Source organism: Bos javanicus, chromosome 20 (genome assembly GCF_032452875.1).
Source record: "Bos javanicus breed banteng chromosome 20, ARS-OSU_banteng_1.0, whole genome shotgun sequence".
NCBI classification, from domain to species: domain Eukaryota; kingdom Metazoa; phylum Chordata; class Mammalia; order Artiodactyla; family Bovidae; genus Bos; species Bos javanicus.
In genome coordinates this window covers 24,435,188-24,452,513 of record NC_083887.1, presented here as the reverse complement: position 1 = coordinate 24,452,513, position 17,326 = coordinate 24,435,188, and the positions used below count along the sequence as shown (strand labels likewise).

The following is a 17,326-nucleotide window of genomic DNA, read 5'->3' as shown; positions in this document are numbered from 1 at the left end:
TTTCTATTGGTAGATTGTTTTGACTTCAGTTGTTTATTTATGATTGGTTCAGGAAGTCTAGATGTGGCCAGTGGAAACCTGGTCCCCGCCATTGGCAGAAAGCAGGGACACCCCAGGGCCAAGAGTGTGCTTAAGTTTAAAACTGTTGATTTAGGAATCTTCCCCAAAGTGTAATGATTGTAAAGTGATGTGAAGTGCCGATCATAATGGCCACAGCAAACAGCACTGTAGGAAGCCATTAATGCTGGGCTGCTCACCACTTAGTACCCACTGTAGCTTAAGTAGCAGCTGGTAACGCTGGGGTTTACAATTACATTTCTACAGTTAAAAACTAGATATTATTTGGGAAGAATACTTGAAAGAAAGAAAAAGATCCTTTGAAAACATTGTTCTAACTGTAGTAGTAACAGCAGCCCTCTCAGAAGCGGTCCTGGGAACCACGGATCTGGCTTTGGATGTGTACCTAACATGTCTGTCTCTTTTCTAAAGGGCCAGTGCCACCTCACTCTATTCCTTCCCCCATAGAGAAGGGCCTGTCTGCTTAGCAGCTTCTGTTAGATTTATGTCAGTCTGTGTGCGTGTGTGCTCAGTCGTGTGACTCTCTTACGACTCCATGGGCGATAGCCCACCAGGCTTCTCTGTCCATGGGATTCTCCAGGCAAGAATACTGGAGTGGGTTGCCATTTCCTTCTTCAAGGATCTTCCCAGTCAAAGGATTGCATCTGCATCTCCTGCATTGGCAGGCGAATTCTTTACTACTGCACCACCTCTTAGCTTGGGCCTCCCTTTATCTTCCTAGAAAAAAAGAAACTTAAGGTTTTACATTTGGTTAAAGGTAGTTTCCAAAGTCCATTTTAGTCTTAGGTATAGGTATGTTTTGTTGTATGTCAAAGGTCATTTAAATCCAAAGTGCTTGGCAGCTTGCAAATATCCCTAATGCTGCTTTGTTTGTACAGACCTATACCCATGTGTGTATATCAGGAAACAAAAGGATTAGGAATTAGGAACTACCCACTGTGCACCTCAGGCATCAAGTGTATTCTCTGAATTTTAACCACACTATGGATTCTGTTTTACAGCATCAGTTGTTTTATTCGAGTTTTATTGTATGTTCATGATTATCAAGAATATTCCTTCTACCTTATTTTATTATGATTCTGTGGGTAGAAAACCTTTAAGAAAGAAAATGATACATGTTTTTTAATCTTCAAATTTTGGTCTTTATCTCTCTTCGCTTGGCCATAAGCACATCAACGTTTTCACCATTGTATCCAGAGTCTTCTGAAATAAAAACACTATTTTTACAGTATTCTCTTGAATCTATCACCCTAGTATCTTTATCATGTATTTAACACTTAATATAAGCTGAAACACGAGAACCTTTATTATATATAACATTTCCTAGCTGTGAACAGAACAACCTATGCTACCAAATGAGCCACAAGAGATATAATCATATGATTTCCATCTTCATTTCTGGACAAGGTGAGCTGTATGGATGTATGTACATAGTGAGTAGAAGTAATCCAATGTTTTAAGATGTGGTGCACGTCAGTGAATGTTTTCATTCATACTAAATGTCATCCTTCCTGTACGCTTCTGCTGATTGCTGAATGGAGCTAAAAGAGCTGCTTAATTAGGAAATAATAAGACTTTTACCAGAACAAACAGCTGCTTATTGTATCTTCAGGACCCAAACTTAGAGGCCTGAGTTCTTTAAGGTTCTTTAATTTTTTTCATCATCAAGCAATCAGGTCTTTGTTGTTGTTATTATTATTTTATTTTTTTTTGTAATTTATTATCCTGGTCCTGACCCTCTCTCTTTTTTTTGAATGACTCAAAAGTTCTCATTGTGAATTGAAATTGAAAGTGAATTTTAAATTACTTGTATCTTTGAATTTTGATAGTTCTTGGCTCTAGGGACATTTTGTCCCTTCAAAAAGTTGCTCTCACCGACGAGTTCAGTGGTACTATTTGCACACTCTCAAGTTTATTTACATGGTCCAAATCTGGAGCCCACTTAGTCAGACTTGATGCAGGAATAAATAGAATTGTGAGGGCCTGGAGGCGGTTCGTGCGTGCCTGCTTGGTTGCTCAGTCGTGTCCTACTCTTTGCGACCCCATAGACTGTAGCCCTCCAGGCTCCTCTGTCAATGGGATTTCCTAGGCAAGAATACTGGAGTGGGTTGCCCTTTCCTTCTCCATGGAGGTGATTCATGGGTTGCTTATCCCAACATGAGGCTTCTGGAGGCTTGGTGTGGTGTGGTGCCCTGTGTTCTGGGCCTGGTCCGTGGGGCTTTGAGGTCTCAGGCAGGAGGCAGCCCCAGTTGGGCAGGTACAGGGAACTGCGTGGGTTAGGAAGCAGACCAGATTCACATGTAGCTGACACCTTGTAAAGTTATTTACCTTGCTTAAGCCTCTGTCCACCTCTGAAAACAAAAGAGTCATCCTTGCTTTTCTTTCCAGGTTAAAGATAAAAAAAAAAAACAACAGCTAGACATGCGGAGTACAGACCAGAGCTTTGCATAGAGCAGGTGCTCACATGGGACTGTGTTCCCTGGATGGATAGCCATCCTATCCTGCCCCTTTTATGTAAATGTCAGTCTTTGTTTTGGGAGCTATTTTACTAATAAAAAAAATAAATAAAAAAGTAAATATTGGAGCAGAGAGAGGGGAAGAAGAGTCAACGAGTGGGTGGATGGAAACCGAAAGGAGGGAGGAAAGTTTAGGGGGAAGGAGTTACTGGGGAGTTAGCAGGGACCCAGGGGTGGGTACCAGTGATGGGAGGGTAGGAGCGAAATAGGCCACTTTGGCCAAATTAGCATTTTCTTTCAACATTTCACAAGTACCAGGGAATGAAGAAAAACAGGTCTAGCTCATGCAGCTTCTGTACAGCTGTCCCTGTGCCCTTCAGCCCGTCTCCTGTTCTGTTCCTCACTGCCTGCGTTTTCTGGGCCAGGGCCCCAGGAAGACAAAATCTTGTTAATGTTCTTGGCACATTCATGATTTCAAAATTAAATGAAGCGCTTACTTTTTTCTTCTAATTCTTTTTTTTTTTTTTTTAAGGAAGAAAATGTAGCCTTTGGATCCCTGTTGCTTAGTGACTGAACCTTTTGTATAATTGGTCCGAGGAGGGACAAAGCATAGGAGAATAAGAGATTTGGTTAAGGAAAGGAAGGCAACGTTCAGGTGCAGAGACTAGTGGGTTGGGAGCTTTTGGAGCAGCCAGCAAGCCTAGGGGGTAGGGTGGGGCCTGGGAAGGTGAAGGTGGAGGAGAGGGCCTTAACCAGAGAAACTGAAGGGAGGCCAGATAAACTCAACTGAGTTTAGAGCCTCCCTGGTTAAAATGTCTGAGGCACTGCAGTATGTGAGTGGGTTGGATTTTTTTTTTTTTTTTTTTGCCCCTTTCTGGTTTTGCTGGGTCAGAAGTTGCCAGGGCAGTGCTTTCTTTCTGCAAATCAGAAGGAGATGATACAGCAGGGTTCAGTGTAGTGTAACAGTGTCGGCTAATGTGCTTTATACTTCAGCTCATGGAACCGATCAAAATTGACACATGTAACACAGAATGATCAAATCTGTGAAAACAGGGTTGAGCAGCCGTCGTTGCTTGAGGGCAACAGAGAGCCAGCTGGTTGACTGTCGCTAACTGCCATCCTGTTCTCTTCTGCCCTGGCATCACTGTTCGCTCTCTAGGGCTCAGACATCCCTTCCAGAGCAAGGCAGTCTCTGGCCAAGCCTGAAATCCTACCGCATTTTCTGCATGTATGTGTATTACTTTTTAAATTGCAAGGGAAAAAATAAACATTATATTTTTAAAAAGAAAACTGTGTACAGTTTCCAAACATATTTCCCTAAGCAATTGCTCTCAAAATTTAAAGAAGTGAAGACTGTTCCTGACTGTTGGCTATTCTTCACATGTTCTCTTTGACTAGATGATACCAGAGCTTCAGTGCTCTCATTCTAGAAAAACCAAAATGGCAATGAAATGCTTCCTGAACAGTTTTACTGATGTACATAATTTAATGGCATGCTGTGTAAATAATGTGATGCTTTTGAAAATGGTGCTGACTTCCTGGATTGTAATTGATCTATGAGTTTGAGCCCTTTAAGGTTATAATAATGAACTTAATCATGTGATTGGATTCTTTTATGTGTCATTATTTTGTGTTCCCCACAAGTGTGCATAATATCATTCCTCTAAAATTGAGTGCATGTGGGTTATTAATTAGGATGCTCCTTCTGACCTGAGCATGCTTTAAAATTATGCTCACATTGGTAAAATACCCAGAGCATGGGAGGAGAGGAGTGGGAATGAAGTTAGGACATGAGTTCTGCTGGGTTTGGTGATGGGAAATGGGCAAAATGCCTTTCTCTGAGCCTGAGTAATTTCAATAAGTATCAAAATGAACGCAGTTAGGAATTTTGCATGTACAGAGTCAGCTAAGAATGCCAAAAAAGTCTGGGAGATTTGTTAATAGCAGGTCCTAAAGCAAAGTTGAAATACTGGTTTAGTTTTCCTTTTATGACTCCAAATGTAGAAAGGGAAGGACCCTTTTCAAGAGAGTGGAGCAGAGGCCCTGACTGGAATGTTAAGTGGAGAGTGGCAGGGCTGGCAGGCAGGTAGGAAGGGCAAGTTCTTTGCTAGGAATTAGCTGTGGGACTTTGGGCAAGTCACAGCCTCTTGCTAGAGAGACTGAAAAAAACTGTACCAAAACCTCGTTTAACTTTCACAACCTTATAGCTCATTGAAAAAAAAAAATCGGAGACCCAACTCTGCCCTTCTTACCAAAGGACTCAGTTCTTCCAGCTTCCCCAGTGGTAGTGGTAGAAGTCTGTCATGGTCCTGCTCCATCCTTTGGAATAAAGGTTTAGGCTGATCAGTTCCTGAGTGAACTTTCTATCCTGTGGAAATCCTTTAATAATTTGTCCAACTATTTTAATAGTTAGATTGAGTGCTCAGCTGCAAGTTCCTTCTTAGCCTGGAAGCCTTTTTAGGAGGGGTGACTCTGTATTATGAAAAGACTCTTTGGGGCCCATGGACTGTAGCCCACGAGGCTCCTCTGTCCATGAAATTTTCGAGGCAAGAGTACTGGAGTGGGTTGTCATGCCTTTCTCTAGGGGGTCTTCCCAACCCAAGGATCAAACCCGCATCTCTTATGTCTCCTGCATCGGCAGGCAGGTTCTTTACCACCAGCACCACCTGGGAAGCACATCTCTGTATTCCTTTCTGCCTCCCCGCCACAGAGATTCCCTGGGGAAGAAACACCTGAAATGTGTCCAACTCAGCCCAGTGTCCTGCATGGGAACTAGATTGCTTTTGCCTGTTGGGGAGCACAGTCATGGGTGTGATGGAAATACATTGCCCACGTTCATGAATACCTTTTCCTGTATTTCTAATACCCTTTAAGAATTTATTTTTAGTTGTGTAACTTGGGGAGGCTGCACCATTTTTCATGTATTACCTTCTTGTTATTTTGTCTTGTTATTGGCTATAAGTATCTTAATGAAGAATGTGTTCATTGTTCTGTAATGTCAGCCTCTTCTTACTTAATATCAGAATTTAATGATTGCCTCTATTTTCTTTTCTTGATAAAATCTTATTTTGTCCATATATATCCCCATATAATGTTTGTCTTTTAGCCCGAGAAATAATTTTGTAGTTATGTGCTTGTGTTCCTACTCTGAAATATGTTTCCTTCTGATCCCTCCTATTTTTAATTTTCTTTCACTTTAAAACAGTTGCCCTACCCATGAGTATATTTATGGGTCTTTTGTTTAATCCAGAAGCAACCACTTTTCACCCTAGGCTTTATTTTATAATTTCTCCCCCTTATTGTTTGATTTTCCTTACTGTTACAAAAGCAGGGTGACAGTGTGATGTTTGTGACATCAGAGGCCTGGTAGGGTTAGATTCCTCCTAAATTAGCCACTATCAAAGTACAGCTTTTGGGGGAGGGGAGTTTGGGGGTCAATGGGTACGTGTATGTGTGTGGCTGAGCTCCTTCCCTGTTCACCTGAAGCTATCACAGCATTGTTAATCGGCTCTACCCCAATGCAAAATAAAGTTTAAAAAAAAATACAGGTTTTGAAAACCTTTGCCTGTTTTTGTATTGACTGCGTGATAAAAGTATGTGTTCCTGTTGGTTTTTAGATTCTGGGCCATGTTTCTAGCTTTTATTTACACTCCTCTTGGGTTTGGTACAGCTGAGAGAGTACTTAAAATATGCTGTAATGTTTGTTACAACTCTGCAGCTGGTTACATTGTACCTCTGCAGTTGATTCTTAGCTACAAGTTAATATTTTAAGCTATCCTAGAAGTAACAAGTCTGTAGGGATCTAACCCTGCCCCCAATAGTTTTCTTTCTCCAACTCTTCACTCTTTAGAAGCTAAACCTGGTTGAAAATGTGGCTCTCTCTGCCTTGTGATGTTTAATATTTTAGATTTGGAAATATGGGAAGTGTAGATGTGTGTACAGATAATTCCCAGTTTGAGAACTGGGAAATAAACTGCAAGAATACACCGTCTGTGACAAAACGTAAGTCCTAGTTCTAATAGTAAAACTATTTTACTTATATCTAATGGATGTTTGTAATACATTTCTATTGGAAAAGTATGTTCCCACTTTGACCTTGAGAGAAGCCAGAGTTTAGAAGTGCAGTGGGTAGAAGTGGGGTAGAGGGGAGCTTCAGGGAAACTCCAGAAAGTAGTTCTGTTCATCAATTCCCCAGTGGTTTTTTCTTTTTTTCTGTATACTCTCAGACAGTAAACTAATTAACTTCCATAATTAGCTTATTGAATGATTTGACTTTATCTTTCTCATAAGAAAACACACTGAACCCTTAGTATTTGTTAAAACTGTATGGGAAAAACTAATCAGAGGCTTGTGAGGTGAATATTTAAACGCAGAATGGTTTTCTTCTTGAAGGAAATAATTTTTTAACTGTCAATAATATTTTACAAAAGATAACTTACTTTTGGGGGGGCTTGGGGTTGAAGGTCTGTGGGTTGTCATCCTGAAATGTAACAGCCAGATGCTTAGAGAACTGGATTGCTGTCAACTCGGGAACTCTTTCGATTTTTCAAAAAGTATATTGCTGTCAGCCTGTTTTTTGTTAATCATCTTTCTTCAGAAGGTGGGTCTGGAGGGAAACCAATTTAACTACATTTTAGTTAAAAGACGTTGTGGTTTTAAAATTTGCTCCAAATTCATGGGTCCAATTTTGTGAAGACATAATCTTCCTTGATTACACCGAGCACTCCCTCTTCTACCAGTTTGTACATTTATAGAATGCTGTTCAATACCTATATTTTCTATCTTGTGTAGGTCTTTAATGGTTTCAGGCATGTAAATCTTGTCACCTCAAAAAACAATTCGAGTCCCTAAAATAGGAACCTTGTCTCTTTCTGATAAACATATTTCACCTGTTTCCTTGCTCCTTGCAATCCTGATGCATTATGCTAATAGATTTGAATTGTATTAAGTGCCTTAAACCAAAATTCCAAGTGAAATTGCCCTTTGGGTGCTTCTCTTCAGTGGTTTGTTCTGTTCTTCCTATTTTGCAAAATAATTTTTGGCTGGGCTATCCAGCTGCACTAGAGCAAACAAAGGCAAAGCCCATCCAGGGATTGTATGTTACTATTTTTGGTGATAGTTCTTGACTTATATAATTTTCCAATAGAATCTAAGTCGGTGAGAAGGGGGGAGGTGGGGGGAAGACAAAACCTCCCACCCCCCCACGTAAGTTTGAGTTTAAATTTTCAAAATAATGAAATATGTGCTGCCTTTTCGATTTTTTTTTTGTAGCACCCTAATTGTATGCTTCAAAGATAAGAAAATCAGACATCTTATAAATATTAAAAGGCTTTACAGGCACAATTAATGAATTGAATGAGGCTACTAAGATTCCAGAGGGAAATTTTCAGCACCTATATGGTTTATTTTACATGCTCACAAGGTCTCCTGATGTGCACGTCAGAATAAAAGCCAGGGACCAGCAAGGGAGGTGAAAAGAGAGAAGGAGGGGGCAGGAGCCCCTGCCCTTATCCCCAGCACCCTGCTTACCAGCCCACTGTGCCTTTTTGTCTCTTCAGTCTCCGGTTTCTTTTCTGAATATTTGTGGTGTTTGCTTTGAAGTCAGTTCTGTATTCAGATCCCATCTCTCCCACCTCTTACTGGGTTACTGCTAACTTCGGGCCTCAAAGAATGTGGGTGGCTTTCTCGGTTTCCTTGTTGTAAAACAGCAGTCATGTCTGTAGCAGAGTTGCACAGGGTTAGACTTGGTACACAGAAAGTGCCTTGCATATTTGATGACTGTTTTAGGCAGCTCCCATTTACTGTTATCTCCGCTTATTCCTGCCCCCACCCTGGCACCCTTCGTCCTCAGCACTGCCTGGCACAGAGCAGGTCCTCCAAGCGTTTTCCCTTGTGACATGATTACATTCTCTTGGAAGAAGCCACAGTCAGTTGCCATGCAGAATTCCGTGCTTTGCGGCTCTGTCACTTCACGCCATGGCTGTGCGCTGGCCCTCAGTGTGCTTTCTCAAGGTGTCTTCCTTGAGAGTTCCGGAGGGTGGGGACTTGAACACTTGGTGTGAGCCCCGCCATGTGCATCCCCCTTGCCGGCTCTGTGCTGTCCTTTTGTGTGTGTTAAGTTGCTTCAGTCGTTTCCAACTCTTTGCAACCCCACGGACTGTAGCCCGCCAGGCTCCCCTGTCCATGGGGATTCTCCAGACAAGAATGCTGGAGTGGGTTGCCATGCCCTCCTCCAGGGGATCTTTCCCACCCAGGGATCTAACTCATGTCTCCTGCAGCTTCTGCGTTGCAGGTGGATTCTTTACCGCTGAGTCACTGGGGAAGCCAGGCCCTCCACAAATGCTGGTAAATGAGCTGAGATTATTGCCCCAGAAACCCAACTGTTCAGGGCTCTGTGTTATTTACAAAATAAATTCATAGCTGGGAGAAAAGTGAGTCTTCGATTCACAGATCCTTTTTAGAATGTACACTCAGAAAGCTTGAAGGCGACAAATGCCAAAAGGTCTTTAGGCCTTGGAGAGAGTTAATACTTGTACTGTGTCCAGGAGTTTTGAAAATGTATTCTGATGTGATTCAGGTTGTGAAAACGTCAGGCTTGTTCATTTGTAAATTGGTTTTTACGGATGCATGTCTGCAGGCCTGTGTCATAGAATGTCGTTTCTGAGAAGATGGTGATCTCATCTGGAGGCTGATGAGCTGCAGGTTCGTTGACCTTGGCACCGCTCAGGGCCAGGTTTCTGAGTTCCTCTGTGCTGGACTCCAGTGACTAGAGCAAGTGACCCTTACAGCATATTCCCGGTACCCAGCTGCTTCACGGCTGCACAGGGATCTGTGCAGGGCAGGGCTCCAGTGCCTGTCCTCCATGCTCAATAGCAGGCACCTCGGCCCTGAATCACACGAACAGTCAGATCGCCTGAGACTCTGCTCTCTTAATGCCTTGTTTCAGCTTCCCAGGTGGCTCGGTGGTAAAGAATCCACCTGCCAAGCAGGATACACAGGTTCCTTCCCTGGATCAGAAAGATCTCCTGAGGAAGGAAATAGCAACCCACTCCAATATTCTTGCCTGGGAAATCTCATGGACAGAGGAGCCCAGCGGGCTATAATCCACAGGGTTGCAAAAAGAGAGTCGGACACGACTTAGCAACTAAACAATAACAGCAAGCTCTCTCTCAACCATTTTCAATGTAAATTTCATAGTTTCATATTCTCAGTCATCTTTTAGGTAATTTTTTCTTTTCTTTTTTAGTTTTCTGTCTCATGCTTTCCTAGTTTATTCAACTTCAATTTTTATATATTAACGATGACACTTGTACAAATATAATGAACGTAAGTTCGCTATAAGAAATTATTCTTTGCTGTCTCTAAGGAGGAGGAGCGTTCTCTGTTTAGTGTAGACCACAGGCAGGCAGGTTGCATTGCTTCTTGAGTCTTGTCTGCTGTGGGGGAGATGTTAACAGGGCCATTCAAGGTGATGGCTACTTAGGGGATTGGGTAGGGGTCTTCCTGTAGCCCAGTTAACATGGATGACATCTCCACTGTGTGGTCACGGGGGAAGCAGGGTATTCTCTCTGCTCCAGGGCTCTCCTGCTTTTCAGGTAAAGATTTTTAGAATAAATAAATGAAAATATACAAACATACATACATTTATATCTGTAACATTTGTTGTTGATGAGTTTTAATTTCTCAGGTCTTTGAGTTGTGCAAAAAAACCAAAACAGTCTTTAAGGATTTTATTTAATAGTAGGTTTACTCTATTTTGTAGATTTGAAGAAATTTAGATACAGGGCTTTTCCCCTGTATATTTCACCATTGGCTAAAACAACATTTCCACAACAAAGCTGCTCAGCTTCCCCACTGCCTTCTAAACAGGTTCCCTTTCCCTCCACTTAGCATCATCACATCCTCAGACCAGCAAGCCTGGTGCCCTAAGTGTTTCTCTCGTCTTTCATTGTGGTTCAGTAGAATGGATGCATGTGGGGTCAGGAATCTGGATTCTTGAGCTGGCTGTGCTCAAGTGATTTGAACTTTATCATCACTCATTTTTAAGAACACATGAATAGTCTTTATTTTTCCTACCTCCTATGCATCCTCAGGCTTTTGTGCTTTTTTTTATGACTGTGCTTCTAGGGGAAGATCTGCCCTCCTGTGGCACTTGCGACAGAAACCGTCCTCTCCACCCCACCCCATCCCCAACCCCCCGGCCCGCATCCTCTGGTGACGTTTCTTGGCCGGAGGCTATGACACTTCTGGCTTCATTCCCAGGTGACTGTTAGGGCAAACTCAACACTCACTGATCTTTACAGCCTATAAGGAGAAGGAGGCATATGTTTACTGCACAGGGCCATTATGCTACAGGTATGGATCTGGTAGAATGTGGAGTCAGAATCAGGCATGCCTGCAGTATGCTCCACTTTAGAGATGACCTTCTTAATGTATGTGTATATAGTGGTGTTGGTGGCTCAGACAGAAAAAAAAAATCTTATCTGCAATATGGGAGACCCAGTTTTGATCCCTGGGTTGGAAAGATCCCCTGGAGAAGTGAATGGCTATCCACTCCAGTGTTCATGCCTGGAGAATTCCATGGACAGAGGAGCCTAGAGGGCTAGTCCATGGGGTTGCCAGGAGTTGGATGTGACTGAGTGACTAACACACACACACACATACAGAGTGGTGTTACACTTTGTCCCTTAAGAATGTTAAAATCGCAGAGTTTCTTGGTTTGTCTTTTTAGGAAAAATTCCTTGCAGTTTTTGTCTATAGTATATAATATCTCTGCTATTAGAAGAGATGAAACATACTATTTGGTCAATGGCAAAGGCTAGTTTTGATAAGTGAATTTGTAGCAGTGGAGGTGTTTTCAGAAACTTTACCAGATTTCTTCTTTTTTAATAAATAATTATAGTCACCCCTTTAAATGCCAAGGGACTTCAAAATAGTTCAGGCAAGTATTTATAATGCCCAACATTCTGTTTACTATGTAGCTGTAACACTGGGATACATATGTATTTTTTATTTTTTTATATGTATTTTTTAATTAATTTTTTTTTTAAACCACAGGAGCTCTTACCAAAGTAAAGGAGAGTAGGCGACACGTGGAAGAAGGGAAGATGGAAGTCCAAAAGGCTGATGGCATTCAGGATCGCTGTAACACTATTTCTTTTGCTACTTTGGCTGAAATTCACCACTTCCATCAAATTCGAGTAAGAGACTTTAAATCACAAATGCAGCATTTCTTACAACAACAAATAATATTTTTCCAAAAAGTGACGCAGAAGTTGGAAGAGGCTCTTCACAAATATGATAGTGTTTAATGACTGGACGTTGGATTATGGACTTTTTTTTCAGTTCAAGGATAATTTCTACAGCAGAATACAAACTGCTATCAAAGAACTATTGCCAACTATCAGCAGTGGTACAAGGATGGTTTTGTGTTCAACTGAAACTGGGCTGAATATATAATTATGTAGGAAAGAAGCAGTTAATATGTTTATATAATAGAAACAGTACCACACATTGTAACTAAATTATACTCTGTATGCCTACACTACCATTGTAACTTTTGGAATAATGAGTATACTATTTGCCTTATTGCTTTTTGAAGTATGGGTATTTTAGTGCATACTTTGTAGACCTCAAAACCCATGAAGGGTCTCAAAGAAGCTGGCTGGTTAAAAGCCTGCTGTGGATGCCTTTTTACTCTCATAGATTGGGATTATCTAAATTCAGCCTATTCTCTGTTTACAAACTCCAACTAGAGCAGCTATGCGACTTTGTGCCTTTAGACTCTTGGTTTTTCATTTCTCCACCCCGTACCCTCTTTTTAAAGCAACCACAACTTTTCTGATGGAAAGAGTGAAAGGCCAGTGCACGTAATGACGAACTGCTGGGAACCTCCTGTTGGCGCTGGGGGCAGGGCGGGAGGATCAGCTGTCATCAGCTTGCCCAGCGAGTTTTGTCTCCTGATAGATGCTGGCGAGCACAGCGGAGGGAGCCTCACGTTCACCTTCAGACAGGGTGTCTGTTAGGGAAGAAAATGGTGCCACTCTGCTCCCTTAGATGCTGCAGTAGCTAGTCTCTTCACTCGAGTGTCCTGGAAACTTGACGTGGAGATTTAATCGAACATGTCTTACAACCCGGAGAAGGGGTCTAATCTGTTGGGGACACGAGCACAGAATCAGTGACAATACACACTCGAATTTAATTCTTATGAGAGTTTTCTTTTTTTTCTTTTTTAGCTTGAAATTTTTCTTTTTAATATTCAGTGTGTGTGTGTGTGTGTGTGTGTGTGTGTTTTAATGGATCTACACTGTTAACTGATTGAGACTCCACTGTGATTCACTTGTTTACTTAATCAAAAACTTTTTCAGGGATGTCTATAAAATTCAGTGTTACACGTGATGAAAAGTAATGTTGGTTGATCTAATGAGGGACCAGAAATAATTTCTACTATTCCAAATGCTGATGGAAAAAAGTAATTTTTTTCTTTAAGTATTGATAAGCCCCCAGGACATTTAACCTTAAAAATTACTTTAAGTGTATTCTTTTATTTCTATAAGGGAAATACAAATGGCTGATAAATACCAAAAATATTCAAAAGCAGCTTAATCTAAAAAGCACAAAGAGATTTTGGTTTGAAATACCAGAATCTCAATGTTTTTATAGTTGCCGAGCTCAATAATGTGATTCTTGAGTTTACAGATTGTAAAGCTGTCACTGAAAGGTTAAACTGTCTACTGTTTTTAATGAAGTCAAACTTATGCTGCCTCAGAAATCCCTGGGTATTCAAGTGGTAACGTAGAAGTAAAGAGGTCAGTTTGAAATGTTGGTGAGTCACATTGATTAAAAGAAAAGGGTCAATTTGCAGATAGTCATACAAAGTGAAGGTTATTGAAATGATTTCTCAATAGCACATTTACTCTAAAAAGTAATCTCACATGGGTTGAATTTTTAAGATCAGATTTGATCAAAATTTTATACCTTAGTTAACTTAGAGCCAGATTTAACATCATGTGGCTTTGTCTCTACTACCGACATGTGGAACTGTAACCAAATATATTGTTCTCTAAAAAAATAACTTTTTCCTGTTGATTGCAAGATACAGTTCTATAAATGAAACCCATATATATATATATATGTTAATTTTATTGCAGAAGTTTAGAGATGATAATGATAGCATTTAATTTAAGTTTGAGTCTGTATTGGACAAATAAGCACTATGCTTTTCAAATGATTGGAAAATCATTTTTATTTGCCTCCTTTTTTTGACAGTGGTTTGACTTTTTGTTTGTTTAAGTAAAAATCACTAAACTTGTGCAATGGTAGCATGGAAATTATCTGAGGTGTCTTGTATGATTGTGCTTTGGCCAGGGTGGACATAGTTCAAATTGTAAGAGCTAAAGATAAAAGAGGAAGAAGGTATAGGTTCATGCTGCCTATTTAGAAGAGAACTTTCATTCTTCAGAGCTACATAACATGATAATGCCACTGATTCATAAGGGGTTTAAATTAATTCTATGGGGTAGGACACCAGAATCATTAGTGTTCATTTTCATCTAAGGTTTTTATCTCTCTAACGTTCTTGGTCCTATTGAAACATTTCAGTATACAAAAATACTGCGATGTTAATACCCAAGAGAAAAGCCATCATAATGTGTATGCTGGTCATTTTGATCAGTGTGGTACAATTTTTTAAAAATAAACTATCATGCCCTTCATGCCATTATTTGTCTTTTTTTCTATAATTCATAAGTTTTGATTCAAATACGTATTTAGAACAGGGTGTGCACTTGAGCCTGGCTTTGCTATTTTAATTAGAAACAGTTGTAGTTGTTCATGTGCTGAAACTATAATGCAGCAAGACTGGTTCTGCAGCTGTGCGCTGGGACTCTTACTCTTCTAGGCTCTCTTATCTGAAGGTATGTTTCAAACCTGGAATAAGGGAACACGTTGGAAAGTGAAATGGAAAGCCAGTGCTCACTGGCTTGAATGGAGTTTAACTGGGATTTTCTTGGGCTTCACTAGTACTGTTGTCTTACATTTATTCATAACAATACAGCAGTTTCTTAAATGCCAGTTTTTAATTGTCTTGAATTTTGCTGCTGTTCTCATCATTAAGGACTTGAAAAATGTTTTGGTCTCTCAAATGAAGCATGTAAAGTTTATATATAAACCTTTAAATGTCATTCTTTCCTAAGTTCATTTTTTTCTATTAATTTACTAAGCCAGTTAATGCTTATGCTTTTATTGCATAATGCTTATCCATTTATGCTTTTATTTCCTCAGAATTGAATAACCATGGTTGATACTTTTAAATCCATAGGCATTATCCAGTATTCTCATTTCCAACCTTGTCTTTGGCGGACAGACTAAGTAAAACAGAGTATTATTTATTTCTAGACTAAAAATATCAAATATTGTTTTATTTCCTTCAAAATATTATGATTAGTGCAGATCAGCCATGTTTATCTTTTAAAAAATAAACAAAGGTTGCTTTATTTCTCAGCTTCAATGGAATATTATAATTATTTTTTTCTCCAGTAATCAAGGAGGCATTTATTTAATGTGAAAGACTTAAACAGAAAAATAGAAGACTGAATTCACTGTCTTAAGCGTCCATCTGCAGTTGCCATATAAATTGTTCATGAAATTTTGTACTGTTTGATTAATTTAAATCCGTAAGCCATTTGGAAGTCCCACTGAATATCTGCTTGTGTTAGTAACTTCAGTAACTATTGAACTTATAACAATAAATTGTGAGTGAGGTGTTTTGAAATAGTAGCTACTGTGTGTCTAGCACCTGACACATAGTAGGTGCTTAAGTAGTTACGTGTTTTCTCTGTTGGGAATTGTCACTAATGGTTGCCAGCGGCAAGCCAGCTCCAACTAGCCTAATCCGAAATGTGAAGGGTTGCGATGGGTACAGGGACCTGGAAATCCCACACAGGGCCAAACTCCCCATCTAGAACTAAGCTTGCCATCCATGTGGGGCTTTGTAATCTGTCAGGGTCTTATCTGTATGGGTCTATTTTATTTATTTATTTTCCTGTGGCTTGGCTTTCTCAGCCTCTTCTGATACATCTAAAATGGCCAAGCTATCTTGCAGTTCACAGATTTCCTTAGGCCAGTGGTGGAAACCTGACCCAAGCTGGAGACGTCATCTGTGGCCCAAGATTGGAGGGTGGGACATGAGAAGGAGAAGGTCTCTTAAAGGGTGTTTGAAAGAAGAAAGGAGGCCACAGGAACTAATGTGAAATTCAGCATTTAATTCCTCTTGGTCAGGGTCAGAATTAGCCATGACAAGTTCCCCTTGGTCACAGGTAGAAGCAACACACGATTTTCCACGTGGTAAGTTCTGATGAGTCTGAGGAGTGGTGGAGTAAACTTCTAGGCAGAGTACAGAAGGGTGCTATCAGGCTCCTGGAAAAACCCAACTCGGGGATTTGCCTCTATCCCGAGCCTCTGACTTTGTGGGCAGGTAATCTAGGATTGAGTCATAGCTAAAGCCTTTCTAGGGATCACGAGTTCCTCCTACTTGGTCTTGATTTCTCAATCCCATTATTCCTGTGGCAGAGATAGAGCTTCCAAAAGTGGCTTGTTTTATTAAGTTATGTTTAGCCACTCAGCCATGTCCAACTCTTTTTGGACTGTAGCATGCCAGGCTCTTCTGTCCATGGGATTCTCCAGGCAAGAATACTGGAGTGGGTTGCAATTTCCTTCTTCTTCCCAACCCAGGAATCAAACCTGGGTCTCTTGCATTGCAGGCAGATTCTTTACCTGCTGAGCCATTGAGGAAGTTCCATTTCCTTGGATGAACTTGTACCAGAAGCCAGCGTTACCTGTGAAGCTACCCTAAAAGGAACTTAGAAAGACACAAGATGTGTGACATTCCTTTGCTGTGCATCCCATCAGCATATGTGGAAATGATTTCTAAGTTTGAAGTGGCCAGATGCACCAGATCTTATTTTTCTAGTGGTTTAAATTTTCAGTTACTCCAAGAAATAGCTCTCAGGACTTAGTAATTGCTGAGTTGCTGGACTTCTCTGCCAACATAATGGGGAAGCTGACCCAGCATGTCTGTGAGAAAGAGAATGCATTGGAGCCAGGGGTCATATCCTAGCTCCTACTCTCTGAATGACCTCAGGCAACTCACCAACCCATCTCTGAGCTTCCATTTCCTCCATTGTAAGATAGGCCTACTTAGATTTTATTGAATTATTGACAGTAGTAGATTAACCAGTATGTACAGTCCTTCACCATTCAGCGTATTCCCTCTCTAAATAACAACCATGGGAAGTGATAAAAATTCCAGAAGTAGGTACTTAGTAAATGACAGTAATGTTCCTAAATGCTGTGTGACCTTGAGGTAGTCACTTAACTTCTCTGAGCCAGTTTTCTGTCTGTGAATAGGATAGACTGCTTCACAGAAATTTCAAGAATTGAATGACACATAAAGAGCCCTGAGCCCAGTGCATGGCAAGAGTAAGAATGATAGATGGTGATTATGTGAGAAGGGATGAGATGTTTTAGGGACCTCGTATAAGCTATAAAGAACCCACACCCCAGTCCCTGTCAGACAGGAGTTCCCACTGTCACCTTGTACCTGTCTTGGCCAGCTCTCCCCCATCCAGCTCTGGCTCAGATCTAAACCCCTCTCTAGGTTCCCAGAATCCTAGCACAGCTCTGCCTAACAGCATAATTCATTGCTTCTCGGACTCTAAATTCTTCCTGCTGGGGTGGGCAGGGGCTCAGCTCTCTAGAGATCAGCCCTTGTCCATAAGGCTCCCTACTTGGTT

At 40.8% G+C, this 17,326-nt stretch overlaps 1 protein-coding gene across 1 annotated transcript in view; it reads left to right on the top strand.

Annotated features, from left to right (window-relative positions):
• The window catches only part of SNX18 (sorting nexin 18), a 28,733-nt gene extending 14,485 nt beyond the window's left edge, over window positions 1-14,248 (top strand). The window contains exon 2 of the mRNA XM_061393541.1: window positions 11,592-14,248. Within this exon, the coding sequence (XP_061249525.1) occupies window positions 11,592-11,845 (254 nt within the window). The 3' untranslated portion in view covers window positions 11,846-14,248. The remainder of the gene's footprint in view (window positions 1-11,591) is intronic.
• The last annotated feature ends 3,078 nt before the right edge of the window (window positions 14,249-17,326 follow it).